This window comes from Lissotriton vulgaris, chromosome 2_1 (assembly GCF_964263255.1).
Source record: "Lissotriton vulgaris chromosome 2_1, aLisVul1.2, whole genome shotgun sequence".
Taxonomy (NCBI): Eukaryota; Metazoa; Chordata; class Amphibia; order Caudata; family Salamandridae; genus Lissotriton; species Lissotriton vulgaris.
The window spans coordinates 1414286054-1414302501 of NC_141687.1; the positions used below are offsets into that span (position 1 = coordinate 1414286054).

The 16448-nt window shown below is 44.5% G+C and overlaps 1 protein-coding gene across 5 annotated transcripts in view; it reads left to right on the forward strand.

Annotated features, from left to right (window-relative positions):
* DIXDC1 (DIX domain containing 1) overlaps positions 1-14722 on the forward strand; it is a 493171-nt gene extending 478449 nt beyond the window's left edge. For 4 of the 5 annotated variants that reach the window (XM_086957178.1, XM_086957181.1, XM_086957180.1 and 1 more), the window contains 3 exons: positions 2355-2463; positions 11107-11215; positions 12200-14722. In XM_086957178.1, coding sequence (XP_086813304.1) covers positions 2355-2463; positions 11107-11215; positions 12200-12283 — 302 coding nt within the window. In that variant the 3' untranslated portion in view covers positions 12284-14722. The remainder of the gene's footprint in view (positions 1-2354; positions 2464-11106; positions 11216-12199) is intronic. The other variant, XM_086957179.1, reaches the window with a different exon arrangement.
* The last annotated feature ends 1726 nt before the right edge of the window (positions 14723-16448 follow it).

Sequence of the window (16448 nt, forward strand, 5' to 3'; positions counted from 1 at the left end):
GACCAATACGTCCTTCTGATTCTTAATTATGAGAATCGCCCCCTCCACAATGCCTTTTACACGACCACTGGCATGACTGGAAGGTGTTATCAAGGAGTGAAGTGTTACGGCAATCCATATTCCCCACTCCAAAACTGGAAGAACATTTCACACCAGCAGTTTGTTACTATCCCCAAGCACAAGTTGAACCCTGATGGTCTGAGGATGAAATTCTTAAGTACTGAGGCAAAGCACAAAGTAGATCTCTTGGCTCTGGCTACAATGCCGACTAAGTCAAAATGCACATTATATGGAGCAATGTTTGGGACATTCCCAGCTGGAGACTCCTGTAACTGAACAAGCATTGGCAAAGCCAAGAGGTCTTGCCTATGCAATAACTATTGTCTTTGGCAATGTGTTTTAGCCATGTTGTACACCAGTGTGGCTGCTGTTCAGCATGGCCAAAAGGTACTGGCGTGGAGTGGGGTAGGTTGAGGTAGAGTGGAGTGGGGTATATTGGAGTAGAGTGGAGTGGGGTGGATTGTGGTAGAGTGGGGTAGGGTAGAACGAGGTAGCTTGTAGTGGGGGTAGATTGAAGTACACTGGATTATGGTTGATTGGAGTGGGGGAGATTGCAGGGGAGTTGAGTGGGATAGGGTGGAGTGGGGTAGATTGGTGTAGGGTGGATTGGTGTAGAGTGGATTGTGGTAGACAGTGGGGTAGATTGGAGTGGGGTAGATTGGAATGAAGTGGGGTAGACTAGGGTAGATTGGTGTAGGGGAGATTGGAGTGGAGTGGGTAGACTGGCGTAGATTGGAGTGGGGTAGACTGGGGCAGAGTGGAGGTATTCTGGGTTGTGTGTAGTGGGGCAGGTTGGGGAAGAGTGGAGTGGATTTGAGTGGAGTAATGTGGGGTAAATTGAAGTATGGTAGAAAAGGGTAGAGTGGGTAGATTGTAGTATGGAATGGGGTAGCTTGAGTTGGAGTGGAGTCGATTGCAGTGGCATGAGATAGTTTGGAATGGAGTGTGATAGATTGGAGTGAGTTTTATTGGAATGGAGTAGAGTCTGGTGGATTGGTGTGGGTAAAATTTGAGTGGGGTTGAATGAAGGGTTTGGAGTGGAGTGGGGTAGATTCTGGGAGATTGGGGTGGGGTAGATCAGGGTGGAGAGGAGTTGAATGGAGTATAGTTTGGACTGGGGTAGAGTGGAGTCGGGTAGAGTGATTGGGGTAGATTGTAGTGAAGTGGGGTTGATTGGGTTAGATTGAGTGGAGTGGGCTAGATTGGGGAGGAGTGGGCTAGATTGGAGTGGGACAGATTATGGTAGATTGGAGTGTAGAAGGGCAGATATGATGATAGTTTAGTGGTTTGTGGTTGATTATAGTGGAGTGGGGTGGATAGGGAGTGAAATTAGCAGATTGTAGCGGGTGGGGTAGTTTCAGGTGGGGTAGGGTGGAGTGAGGTAGATTTGATTTTTGGTAAATTGGGTTAGATTGAAATGGAGTGGGGTAGAATGGAGTAGAGTAGATTGGGTGGAGTGGAGTAGGTTAGAATGGAGTATGGTAGATTGTTGTGGAGTGGGGTAGATTGGAGTGGGGTAAGTGGTGTGGAGCAGAGTAGTGCAGACTGGAGGAGCATGGAGTAGAGTGGCATAGAGTAAAGTGGTGTGTTGTGGCTTAGAGGGGAGTGGGGTGGCGTAGAGTGGAGTTGAGTGGCGTCACAGAGTGTTTTAGATAGGAAAGGGGTGGCATGTTGTAGAGTGAAGTGTCATAGAATGGAGTGGCGTGGCATAGAGTGGAGCAGAGTGGAGTTGTGTAAAAGTGGAGTGGCATAGAGTGGAGTATGCATGGTGTGGTAGCTCACTGCCATTACAGACAACACATTTTCAATTGAAATCAACATTACATTTGCACCGACATACCGTATTACTGCACACAACAGATCATGTGTGGAAATGTCATCACGTAGTGTATTGATGTGTTTTGATCATATTCAAATATTTGTTTCCACCACACTTCAAAATTAGAGAGAAGAGAATACAGCACATTCTTAGAAGGGGTTTGTCATTGAAGCAGTGACTAAGAGTACATTTTAATCACATTGTATTGCTGGGAGCAAATTGACTGCTTTATATGAGTAGCGAGTAAGCTGGTTTCCCAACTCCTGAAAGACAGCCAATGTACTAGAGTGCACACATAAATATCTTTTAAGGGAATATATGACGTTTTAAATTCTATATTGGAGCAACTAGTCAAGTTTCAGATAGTGGTAGAGGAATGGGTTGTATTTGTAATTTTTTTTTGTTGCAATGGACCATGCATCCGTGACTGAGCTGTGGACGACCATTCTGATGTATGCATTTCGTTTATTTACAGAAATGCCACATTCGCGCAGCACCCCGGCTGTGAGTGGCGGTGCCTGCACCAAAGTGCTCTACTTCACTGATCGCTCTCTGACGCCCTTCATGGTCAACATAGCAAAGAGGTGAGTGGCTCCAACAAGTTCATTAGTGCTTATTTGTAAAGGCTATTCAGCCACGCTACACCGTCTCCAGCAGCCTCTACGTGCTCGGTTAAATCCATTTCTTAAAGTGATTTTTTTACACCCGGGGACCCAGAAAATGAATCAGTTACAAGTAAACAAATTAAGATAGACAGCAGGGACCCAATTATTTAACTATGTACGGCTTTGGGAGTGGACACATTAATGTTACGTGTTATATACGTATCATGTCTGCTTCAGGGTGGAACTGCAAGTCCCGCCATTTCAGGTGGGTCCAAGTTCCAGAGTGGGAATCCATTGGCATGTAGGTGTAACGTGTGAGCAGTCGCGATTGTTCTGCAGGTCACATTCCCATCCTGTATGCAAGTGAAGATTTACTCCTGTATGGCACAGGAATAAATCCCTACCCACTGTGGAAATGGGAAGGGAACACCCCCAAAAGGGTATTGGAGAAAGGTGTTTACCTCGGAGAAAGAAAATTTTAAAGCCAGCATGTGCATAGAAACCTTTACTAAACATTCAGAAATGTGTAAATATATACCCAGTTAATGTTACCATCCCTCTCAAAACTGCAACTACTTCTACTACTAGACTACCTCCCACTATGATCCCCAGACCTATGCTACCTTCCACACCCTTGCAATATCACCTGTTAGCACTACCGCCTTCTGCAACATACCGCCGCCTTTAAACCAGTCACCTGCTATCACTGCATAGCATTGGCCAGCGCTTCACATTCACAGCACTCCATTCCCAGTCCTGCTGCTATCACCAACAGTGCAATACCATGCACCATCACCACCACCCACGAATCACCAAAAGCACCATTGTCACGGATTAGTGCATTTCCACTCCCAATGTGCATGCTCTGCTGTGCAGACCACCTCACCTGCCCCTGCGTCTACCACTGTTCACTTCCAGCTAACAGGGTAAAATATCTTTCTTGGTTTTGAGCTCAGCAGGGTTCCTGAAATTCAAGGTTCTGTGCCTCCATAGTTCCAAATTTGGTGATAATTTTGATAAACGATGGCAGCCACCTGTTGCATCTCCTGATAAGTGCACGGGAAGCAAAGAAGATTTGCCCCCATGTTTTTACATTCCTCTTTACAGTGGGTCTGAAATTCCGACACAGCACTTAAGTTGAGAAAAAGATGCACTTTCTCCTAAGGTGTTCCATCGACATTATCAGAACAGGCTTGGAAAGTGCCTTATCTCAAAGACTACTAACTTCTTAGTTGTTTTTTTTGCATAATGGACATTCTTCCACTGCATGTGACCTGCCAATCTGAAAATGCAGCGTTCATGTTGGTCTTTCTCTGATTTTTCTGTATCATTAACAACACTTCACAAACAGTGAATACGTTGTGCCTGAGGAGAAAAAAATGCAGAGCAGTGTAAAGCTCCCTCTCAAAAGCTTGAAGGTGAAACGATCACCAGCATAGATTTTTGATTGTTCACTTTGGCTATGCTATTATGGGTTCTGGCATTCCATGGTTGTTTCAGTTTCATTTTATTTGTTTGATAACGTGCCAATAAGGCAACGAAAACATACACCAGCCTATCGACATTACATCAAACCTAAACCACAATTTATCATCGTTAGCGTTAATGAGACCCCTGTGTCCTTGATCTTGATACAAAAATAAAAATCGGGGCACAATGAATCTCGAAATGTGGGCAATGTTCTATTGGCCATTTAAGTGACTTGTGCAAGCAGAACCCTAAGAAGAGGCACACTGAGAAAGATGGCGGCAGGACTGGAGCTGGGCGCCTTCCATTGCTTCCGGTGAAGGGGGAGCCCAACCAGTCAAAGAAAATTAGAAGTTAGTTTACACAGTTCTACTTTTGTTAATTGTGCTTCCATCTCGCCCAAAGCAAGGGGAGGAGTCCCGTCAACCATGCATGAACTGGCAACTGCCACACACGAGGCTGAGGGGCACAACAGCAGGAATGAGCCATTTATTTCACCCAGACTTTGAGCAGAGAGGCTGTTTGTGCCCAAGGAGCACCCCACATCTGCCCACAGTGCACAGAAGGGGGTTTGGCAACTGGCAAGATACAAAATTATCCCTTTTGGGGTCTGTATTATTACATTTATCCCACAAAAGTAGCTTTCGGATTAGCTGGAGAGCTCCCAACATTCCATCTCCCTAGTCACTCGCAGGCTTATCAGTTAAATATGGTAGTTACCAAATATGCAAATTAATCTGTACATGCTTGTCACTTATATTATACTGAGCCAGTTCTGGGAGGCAGTCACTAAAGAGTTAAGTGAGATGATGTACAGATTGGGTGATGGCAGCCTATACAACCATGTATGGTACATATGAGAGCCTTGCAGTGCTGGTGTCTGCTTTATCATAATTGATGTTGCTTATTTGTTTATCACTAAAGAGTGGGTAGAGGTAGGAACTCCTGGTTTTTGTAGAAGTGCACAAGTTCCCTCCCAAAGGATCACTCTGAGGCAGGAGTAGAGGGGAAAGGTCTTTTATTAATTACAAATTATTATTGGGGAAGAGCGCCGGGTGTCTGGTAAGTATCGCGCTCTACCGGGCTCTGACTCGCGCGAACCGCCGTTCGCGCATGTGCCTTCCCACGTTCTCTGCCGCTGCGTGTTACGTCACACGCAGCCGGCTCAACTAGAACGCTAACACCACATATCTTCTCCTTTTACACAACGGACATTTGTAGTTCAATGTTCATCGTTCTCTCACTCAAAGTCTCTGAGGTGTGAAGGTCTGACTATCATTCTCCCAGCGCGCGTGCGTCTTACCGGAGTGGAGGCTCCATGGACAATCTCGGGAGCGGGGCTCTCTACCTTTTCTCTCCCTTGACCATGTCCCGGTCTGCTGGGCGTCACCTCTTTCTTTGCTGGTGTTTTCTTCATGCTTGTCTCGACCAGTTCTTCACTTTCCCTGCACGTATCTCCGTCTCCCAGACCTTCGTCAACTGACTCTCTTTCTTCAGTTCCTCCTTCTTGTCTTTGACCAGACGTGCAGTTACCTTTCTCCTCCGGCCATTGCACTATTTTATTTATCGTAGCCATGCGATCCTGAGACCACACCTTTCCGTCGCTAAGGAGGGCTCCTCTGCTGTACACTTCCTCCACTTGTAGGGGTGGGCTGTATTTACTTTCTCCCTTCTTCCTCAGTACTGCCTGTTTAACTCTCACCCATTCCCCTTTTTCCAACGTTGAGTTCTTCACTCTCTTTCTCCGGTTGTAGTGGTCTGTGTATACTCTTTGGGCCTTCTCCAAGTTGTGCTGGACTACGACAGGCGACCACTTACTGGTGACCATTTTTTCTCTCCATTCTACATTGTCCTTCGTGAACGGGTGCCTGCCTCTAAGGATCTGGAAGGGACTGTACCCTGTTGTGGTGGGAGTAATTCTGTACGCCCACAGCATTCTTTGAATTTCTGCCTCCCAGTCTTTTCCTTGCATTATGGCAGTTTGAATTGACCCCATCAGAACTCGGTTAAACCTTTCCACCTGTCCATTGCTGGCAGGATGATACACTGAGGTGTGCTTGGACCTGATTCCATTCCTCTCTGTGTATCTGTGCCACTTATCGGATGTGAACTGGGGGCCATTGTCTGTCAATACAGTCCTTGGGATACCCTCCCTTAGGAACACAGACATTAGGAATTTTATGACCACATCTGAGTCCATTTCTTCCTGCACATGCACCTCTGGCCATTTGGAATACTTGTCAATCAATCAATCAATCAATCAATCAATCAATCAAGACATTTGTATAGCTGTATAGCGCGCTACTCACCCGGAGGGTCTCAAGGCGCTTGGGGAGGGGGGTCCGCTACTGCTCGAACAGCCAGGTCTTGAGTTGTCTTGAGGTCCACCAGTACACACATGTACTTGGCCGTTCCTTGTCCATCTAGTATCGGCCCTAGGATGTCGACAGCTAGATCTTCCCAAGGATCAAGGGGTTGTTCGAAACTGCCCATCGCTGGCCTCAAAGGTTTGAGCACCTTGTCTGACTCCTGGCATTGGTTGCAGTCCCTGACATGTCTCTCGATCATTATGTCCATTCCTGGCCACCAGTACATCTGCTTCTCCCTCGGCTTGGTCTTCACAATGCCGAGGTGACCTTCATGCAGTTGGTTCAGCAATGTAGGAATCTGCTCTTCTGGGGGCACCACCTTGTCCACACGATACAGAAATGTTCCTGAGTGGCTCATGGATAACTCCTCTCTCACTTCGTACAGTTTCATGGGCACCTCCTTTAGCCTTTTCTTTTCTGGCCACACATTGACCAGCTACCTATTGATCTCTTCCAAGGTCTCATCTTTTCTGTATGCATGTGCCCATTCTTGTATGCTGATCGCTTTCTCCATGTCTTCCATTACTGCTACCATTTCTTCGTTCTTCTCTGCGGGTGTGGGTGCATCCTCCATGGCTGAGGCCCCGCTGAGATAGTCTGCCACTTTGTTATGTGTCCCCGGAATGTACTCTACATCGTACGTGTACTCTAATAGTTTGAGGGTCATCTTAGCAATCCTCGGGGTGGCCGTGGCATGCCCACTCGATGTAAGCACCTTGACTAGTGGCTTGTGGTCAGTTTGTAGGTGAAACCTCGTGCCCCACAGGAACTGCCGGAACTTTCCCATGGCCCACACAACAGCTAGCATCTCTTTCTCTATTACGCTGAACTTCTGTTCAGTGTGTGACAGTGCCCTGGATGCGAAGCTGAGTGTCTCAACCGTGTTGTTGTCTCTCTGTTGGGCGAGGACTGCGCCCAGAACCTTTTTCGCTGGCGTCAGTGGTGAGGATGGTGACACCCGCTGGGTCATGTCCATGCAATGGTACGGCCTGGCTGATGTTTTCCTTCAGCTCCTCGAACTCCCTCTGAGCTTCGTCATCCCACTGGAATGACGCTTTGTCTCTTATCAGTTGTCGTAATCTGTGCGTTTTCGTGGCAAAATGTTGGACGAATTTACTGTAGTACTCGGCCATTCCCAGGAATGACCGGACCTCATCCTTGTTGTTAAGGGCTCTGGCCTCGCAGATTGCTCTCACGTTGTCTTTCTTGGGTGTGATTCCTTGTCCGCTTATTTCATGTCCCAGGTAGGTGACAGACGTCATGCCGAATCTGCACTTCTCCTATTCCGCTGTGAGCCCTTTTTTTGTACGACGCTCAGCACTTTGTCCAGCTTGGTATCGTGATCTTTGCGATCCATCCCCATTACCAGGATGTCGTCCTGGAAGTACTGGATGCCTTTGACATCTTTGAACAGGTGATGCATAAGCTTTTGGAATACTGCCGCGGCAGACACCAGACCGAAGGGCATCCTGCGGAACTGATAGCAACCATAGGGGGTGATGAAAGACATCAGTTTTGTGCTGGACGGATGTAGGTCGATCTGGTGGTATGCTGACGTGAGGTCAACTGTGGAGAACCATTTCACTTCCCTGGTTCCCACCAACATTTCTTCTATCCTAGGAAGGGGAAACTTCTCCACCACCAAGCATTTATTCAGCTGGCGCAAGTCCACACATAGGCGCACCTTGCTGTTGGGTTTCCTGGCGACCACCAGGGGAGCCAACCACTCTGAGCTATCGATCGGCTCAATAATCCCTTGCTCTTCCAGTCGTGATAGTTCTTGCTGGACCACCTCTCTCACTGCAATGGGCACATTGCGGACCTTGTGGGATACTGGCCGGGAGTCTTCTCTGAGCATGATTTTGTGCATGAACTTCTCCAGTTTGCCCACTTTGCCGCCGAAGACGTTGGGAAATTCTCTTCTCACCCTTTCTAGGTCTGGCCACTGCTCACTATCTGTTAGCAGCACTTGTTCTTTGCCTCCTGGGTCTAGCTTGATCCCCAAGTCTCCTTGGTCTCTCCATCCCAGAACGGAGGGTCCTTTCTCAGCTACGTATAGCTTACAAGTGGCTGTTTTCCCCCTGAATTCGAACTTCAGGCTCCGGTATCCCACTATGGGGATCGGGTTGCTCGTGTACGACACTGGTCTGATGTCTGGCGGGTTTAGCTGTGGGCCTAGGCTCGGTCTGAATTCCCCTTCCCACACCGATCTCTGCACAATGGTGTACGGGGATCCAGAGTCAATCGCAATTCTGATTTTGACTCCTCCTATCAACATGTCTGCTCTCGGTTTGTCTGAGCGTTGAGTGTCGATGCCCAGTACTTGCTCTTCGATGCACAACACTCTGTCGTCTTCGTCTGACTCCTCTTCGGCGCTTTCGTCCTGCTGTAGGTGCTCTATGCATTTCACCATTGTTTTCTTCTCTTTCTTCCGACACACTTTCTCGTAATGGCCAATCAGACCGCAGAACATGCATTTCGCGCGAAAAGCGGGACAGCATTTATCGTGGGCTGCATGGTTGGCACTTCCACACCTATAGCACGTTGATTTGGTGAATGAGGGATGCATCCCTGTTTGTCCCGATCTTCCTGCCCATTTGCTGGTTCCGCGGTTGGCTCCCGGCGCCATTTTGTGTCTACTCGATGGTTCCGCATCATCAATCTTGTTAACCATGACTCTTTGCGCACTCTCTTTTTTCGCGGCTTCTGCGCATCGCTTGGAGAGTTCCGCTTTTTTCACCATTGCAATTACTTCTTTTAATGTTGCCTCGCCGTGAGCCCATAGCTTGTCCTGCACGTTCCTGTTGGTGGTGTGCATCACTATCTGGTCCTTGATAAAGTCTTCTTCCAGTGCCCCGTACTTGCACTTGACTGCTAGTCTCCTCAGGGCTGCCACATAGTCGTCAACTGACTCTCCGTCGCCTTGTTTCCTTTGCTGGAAGTTAAATCTATCTATGGAGACGCAAACAGCCGGACGGTAATGGGCGTCTAGGTCATCTAGGGCCTGTTTGAAGATATCTGTGTCAACTGCTTGTAGCGGCGTTGTCGCAATGTTCGTGAACACCCTAATGCCCTCCGGGCCCAGGTTGAGCAGCAATATCCGTCTCCGTCTTGCAGGGGTGAATTCGTCAGACGATTCATCCTCTAGGGCTTCTAAGTAATTCTTGAAGTTCTCCCTCCAGTCCTCCCACTTCATCTGTGGTTCTCCTGGCCTGGGTAGAAACGGGATTGGTGCTGTGAGGGATGATGCTTGATTGCTCATCTTGACCTGTCTCTCTGGCCCTTCTTCCTGACTCCTGGGGCTGCCTGGTGCGCTATCGTTCCTTCCCTGACTTCTGGGGCTGCCAGGTGCGTTGGCGCTTCTGCTTGCGGCGTGGTGGAGCTGGGCACGCTTCTTCCTGCTCCCTCGTGGACACCCTTCTCAGCCAGGGCCCTAGGTGAGGTGGTTGCGTGCTCCTACCGTGCTTCTACGCAGGTTGCCTTGCTTCTTGGCTCTCCGACTCTCAGTGTGCCTGAGCATTTCTCTGCGCCTCTGCCACGCTCTTCCCTTCAGTTTTGTAGCGCCTTGCCGCTTCCCTCCTTCTTCTGCAGGTTGGTGGCGTGGGTGATCTTGTCCTGGGTTTCCCTATGCCTCTACTTGGTCTTGCCAGGTTACAGTTTCTTTTCCTTCTCTGGTTGAGTGGACAGATCCCACTCCTCGTCGCCACTGTAGAAGTGCACAAGTTCCCTCCCAAAGGATCACTCTGAGGCAGGAGTAGAGGGGAACGGTCTTTTATTAATTTCAAATTATTATTGGGGAAGAGCGCCAGGTGTCTGGTAAGTATCGCGCTCTGCCGGGCTCTGACTCGCGCGAACCGCCGTTCGCACATGCGCCTTCCCACGTTCTCTGCCGCTGCGTGTTACGTCACACACAGCCGGCGCAACTAGAACGCTAACATCACAGTTTTGAACAATGGGGGGAATCTCTATGCCCAATGTATGAACTTTAAGCCACATTAAGGCTCTGTGGCAGCCTTTTTGAGATTGTTTGCTTTCTGATGATATATTAGGGTACAATAATAATTGTCAAATATTTTATTCAATGTTTATTTTGTTTGTTTGCTTGTTTTTCAGTTTTTTCATCTTTTCTCTTCTATTTACAATTTTCGACCGGGTTCACCAAAACAATTATGCAAAATTGGCTTTGTGAAGTATGGAGTATGTCCTTACTACTTTCTCAAGAACAAAAAGAAACAAATACTTTTTTCCCAGTAGGTAAACATTCTCGATACTCCACAGACATGGGGCTAGTTCCTTAGAACCAAGCCAGTGAACAAAGTTTCACTTCTGCTTCTACTGCATACTCATTTTATAGATATGCACAGCAGCCTAAAGAACAGCATTGTGTTTTCTATAGACACCCTCTAAAGTACATCAAGCAGCTATGCCAGTGCAATCTGAGCATAGACACGAGAGCAAATTGTATGCATCACACAGAATACGACTCTTGTCCTGCGCCATTATTACCAATGTCCATCAGCATCAATTAAGCATCAGGGAGACAGTAATTAGGAAGGATCACACATAGTTTTGTGGATAAGCAGTGAATCAGAATTTCTTGACACAGTGACTGAATTCTTGCCATTTGTTCAGTATAACTACCTACACAGTTGACAGTAGTACTGTGCTTCATTTAGTGGTTTTTGTGATTGCTTGCTTCTGTTGAGTGTGGTGTACGCGATGGTTAGTAATCTTGGAATACCTTTTCTAACTGTGTATCAATATCTGTGTTCCGCCTCCCACACAGGTTAGGAGATGTGACTCTAAGTGACTTTAAGGCAGCCATTGATCGGGATGGAACATACCGGTACCACTTCAAAGCACTGGACCCAGAATTTGGCACTGTGAAAGAGGAGGTACATGCAAAAATATGTGTTTTAGTTACAAAATGTATTGTTTTGTCAAATGTTAGTTGCTGGCTTACAAACCTCCCATGCCTGATCTTCTGAAGCTGTGAGGCCTTTTGCTCTTCTGTCTTACAGAAGAGGAGCACTACCCCTCAGCCAAATGAACTATGAAAAAACATTGTTAAACTAGTAAAAGAGGCTGAGACGGGACTGACTAATATTCCATGATCACCATTGCAACTACACCCATTTTAAAACGTAAAAGCTGATGGGTGCAACATTTGAATGGATCTTAACCCCTGTGCAGCATTCCACTCCAGCATTTTGTAAAACATTTGTGCCTTCACTGATAGGCTCAACCATATCCGAATACGTCTTGTCTCTGCTGTCTCAGTGGTGAGGTGGGAAAGGGCAGCTAAACAAGGAGCGCAATAGCACAAGGCCAAAGAACCTTGCAGATTTCACGGTTCGAAACACCCTGTAAGAATGTTGTGGGAAAATAATCATTTATACGAGGCGAGGATGACCAAAATGAATAAGCTGCAAATTATCAGCCAGTATCAATCCAACCGGACATATGAAAGACAACCCACTTTTAAGTTAACTGATATAAAGCCTTTTAGATCCGGATCAGGGTAGCATCAAAAGTTCACCCAAATATTTTCCTTCAGTGAACACTAATTTTGTGCAGATATGCAAAGTCTGCCTCGTTCAGTAAAACCCTTCTACATTTTAATAAGATTATTTTTTTAATGATGCTCACCATTTCGCTATCTTGTACCTTTAGTTGCTTATTCAAGTTTCTCTGTGGAATGGTAAAATATAATATACTAGAGTTGCTTAAGACACATGATCGAAATAGCAAAGTTTGAGTTGAAAGTCACAGGTTCAAATATGAACAGTGCTGGTCAGTTTGATATTAGCATAAATTGTTTGCATTGTGCCTATGCTACTGGGTGCTATATAAAGTAAAGTCATTATTTTTTCTTTCAGGTGTTCCATGATGATGACATCATTCCTGGGTGGGAAGGTAAAATTGTTGCTTGGGTAGAAGAGGACCACGGGGAACTCAAATGAACTTCACTGCCTAGTTTTATTTTAGAATGCTAAAAAAACAAAATACTAAAACAAACAAAAAAATCTTCTACCAAAAAGGAGTGCTGGAATTCAGGACATCACTCTGCCAAAAGAGAGTTTACTTCTTCATTGGCCAGTACCAAAAAGGATTCCTTGTTTTTAGACTGTTAGGATTTGAACTTTAAACGGCCAAGCAACCTATTTTGTCCAAAAAGGAAGACGAGTGGAGGACAAAAATTGATTCACATTCTTTATCCTCTCAATGGAAATCCTGCAGCCTTAAAGGAACACCGTGCATCCTGCAAACCAGCACAGACCACTTACTGCCTCTCAGATCTCATAACCCCTTTCTCCTTCCCCCTTTCCCCTTTCCTGATATAATTCAGTATTATTGTACCTGTAATGAAATGGAGGAAGGTTCACATGTTTTCTTGGACGCATTCCATCAGAGGTTGTTATAAACCCAAAAAAGAGTTTAGTTTAGTATCACGGAAATGGACAGTTGACCAAGTTTCTGAACGTATTCACCTGTAAAACTCATCTATGGACAATGGACTTGTGGAAAAGACAGGTAACTTTTGTGTAATGATTTTTTCAAAAACCAAGGCGGAGATACAGGAACAGTACTAAAACTCCACTTTTTTCAAAGACCTTTTACAGATTACCTTTATTATAATACTGGCTTTCTTCATCATACTCCAAACTAAAAGAGAGTCACCCTTATTCAAAAGAAAGGGACAAGGTAGTATAAATAATGAAAAAATAATGAAATTCCCTTTCTTGCCGGATCTATTTCAATTAATCAATGAAGTGGGAGCACCGTTAAAAACTAAATGGATATATCCTCTTGTGAACACCATGTAACTAAAACATCATATTCTTTAACAGTATATATATTAAAAACCCTTCTCTCTATATCATAGACCAACATACAATGATGTAGATAACTTCTTATTAATTTTATTAAGAAATTGTTTTTACAATACTACTACTAAAATTCCAAATACAATTAAAAACCTAAACAACTCATTCAAAATTGATTAGCAAACAACCACTTTTACTTGTTATAGGTGGCAATATTGTAATTTAAAATACATTCATAGTATATTCATATTAATAATTTAAAAATTACAAAGTTGATGACGCAGCGTTTCAGTAAAAAATACAATATTTTCTTCCACCTTCTTCAGGACAATATAATTAAGAAGATTTTTTCTGTATCAAGAACACCCCTCCACTCACACGTTTATGCTGCTATCCTCAAAACATCATGTATGGGCCTGATAAATACATTCAAAAGGCCTCTTCCATATCCAGAATATTTTAGATGAGCTCACAGATATGCTCAATGTATACCCGTTGTCAATGTGGTGTACAAAATATCTCAATCTATAACCTCAGTGTCCCAACACTAAAATTATGCCCTGTTTTACATTAAATATAATCGTTAATGGACGCCACTCGCCCTTTAATTATTATATTTAATATTGATATAGATTCGGCAAAAAAGGGAATTGAATTCTTTTTTTCATCATTTCTTCACCATACTGCCATCAAACAGCGCAACAAATGAGGAAGCCACAATATCAACGCTTTGTTATCTCCATTCCTATTTATTTTCAGAGTTACTGGATTATTCAAGTGGGCGTTAGTATCCCTCTGGTTCTGCCGTTTCCCTCTATCTTTTTTGTGCTGCCTCGACAAGACCCTTCTTCCAGAAGACGAGTATTTCAAAGCTGCAGTGTCACCATAAGTGAGGTCAATTTATGTCTCTGTTGTCATCCATAATCCTTATCCACCCACTACAGCAGTCATCCATAGCTTTCCGATGTGTCCCAGGTTAGCTTGCTACTCATCACAATGTGATGTGCTGCCATGTAAAGTAATTTCTGAACACCTGCTGTGATATAATGTACATATATATTTTCTGAAAATGACACCAGTGGGCCACATGTTTCTTGGATGTAGTGTATATGAAGTATACACCAAGATGGTCTTTATATCTGTAAATATTGATAGGAATAAAGTATGTGTTATTTTATATAAATGTGCCCTTTTGTGTAAAAAAGGTGGTTTCTTTGAATATATTGTTGTTTTTTTTTTTACAAAATCCAGTCACTGTCTGATGTCTCTTTTTACACTAGCGTAGCACTTTTGTACTGTTCACCAGCTACACAAGGTTAATTTTGTAAATTTTCATTGTAATGTTTTGTATCCCCTGGGAGAACTTGCACCATCTCCTTAAACTCACCCACAATTTATTTTGTTATGAAAAGATTTGAGCATTCATAGCCGATGTTGCTATGATATCCAGTGAACTGTAAATACAGAATATATGTAATTCCATTTCATGAAATGCTCTGTGGATATATAAAGAAATGTTTGCTACCTTCTATGTCCGGGTAAAATAAAATGGTTTATTCTTATAAAGACCCTAAATCACAGACGTGCATGCAGTTATTGAAATGCCCTCTAATAGGGTCAACATTTTTCATTGTTTCAGATGTTTTCATAAACTCCTTTTTCTTTTAAAGTGTGCTACTATATTTTAATAATACATAATGTGTTAGCACTATTGCCCACTTAAATACATTCAAAACACATTTCTATTTTGTTATCTTGTGTTGTACACTGCACATTTAAGCTAAACCAGTGTAATAAGCGTAGCCTCCTTCTGAAGTTGGTACACTGTAGTGAAAAGTTTAGAAAGTAGAAAGAAATAAGTAGAGTCAGCTCTTGCTGGTGATACATGTATCTCCATCCCAAGGTTAGATCTAACCTTACTCAAAGTGGTAGCTTGGTCGAGCAGTAAGACAGTATCAGAAGACAGTGTAAAGCATTTGTTGTACACACTCAGTCAGCAAAAGGTTTCACACACTCAATAACTGAACTCTAGGCCAATTGTTTTTATATCAAAAGATATAGTTGTTTTATTTTAGAACCAACAGGTATCAAAATATACTTTTCTCGATATGAGTGACTTTCGGTAATTACTTTGTAAGTATAATAGCTACAGTGGTTGCAATAGGCAACACAATTCTAAACACAATTTAACATTGAGCTCAATGGGTTTTTCCTACATAAATGCAGTTGATTACTTTAAGGATTACTTTTCTAACCACATGACTGGGTCCTGGATTCAGTCCCGGGACCTAAGCTGTAAACAGTTAAGTAAAAGCGTTTTGGTTACAGTTGTGATTTTTAAAGAATATAAATGTATTTTCAAAGTTGACACTTCGAAACTTTTCAGTGAAAAACAAGCAATGTTATCCTATTGATGGAAATTCAAGGCACAGGTAAAGTAGGTTCCCGTTACTTTTGTAATCCAGTACTGGACTCCTAGGTTCAGCACTGGGACCTCTACCTAAGACAGGTAAGTAATTATGGTTTGATAGTTGGTACGATTTTTAAAGAATATTTCTATTGTGCAAAAATCGACACTTAGAAGAAATTTCACAGTAAAACAGTCAATGGTTTCCTATGGAAGAAAATTCATGTAACGGGTAAGTACAGTTAGGATTACTTTCTCGGTTCAGTACTGGGCTAAAAGGTACAGTACTGGCTTCCCTCCTGATCACAGGTGAGTATTCGGCTGATTTTAGATGAATATTTTAAAGTTTCAAAACTCCACACTTAAAAGAAATTTCAAGTGAAAACCAGTCAATGTTAACCTATGGAAGGAAAGTGAGGCTTATAGGTAAGTACTCGACTGCCAGAGTTAAGGTTCTGGGCATAGACTCAGGGGTCTCCCAGGGTCGGAAAGATACAGTAGTTACACCCTCAGCGGCACAGGGGCAGCCGGGTGCAAGAGAGTAGGCCCAAAGCAATCCAAAGGAGGGTAGGGGGCCTTTGGTTGGTGGCTGCAGGCAAGCAGGCCACGCGGCTGTGGGAGCTGAGCTTCTGATCACTTGCTCAGGGCAAGTGGGGAAGTAGAGTAGGGTAGAAGTTGCGCTTCCAGCGGCACTCAGGCGGCTGGGTGCAGGGTGCTTTTGAGCCGTCGGGCGCTCAATGCTAACCAATGGGAAAGTTAAAAAGTGAACAAAGGCTGCAGGATCTGGGACAGAGATTCTTCAGGTGCGCCCACCACTTTGAGAGGTAAGTTGGGATCTTGGAGAAGAGGTAGGTACCCCAAAGGAGGGCACAGTGGCCCGCAAGGCTCCGGGTG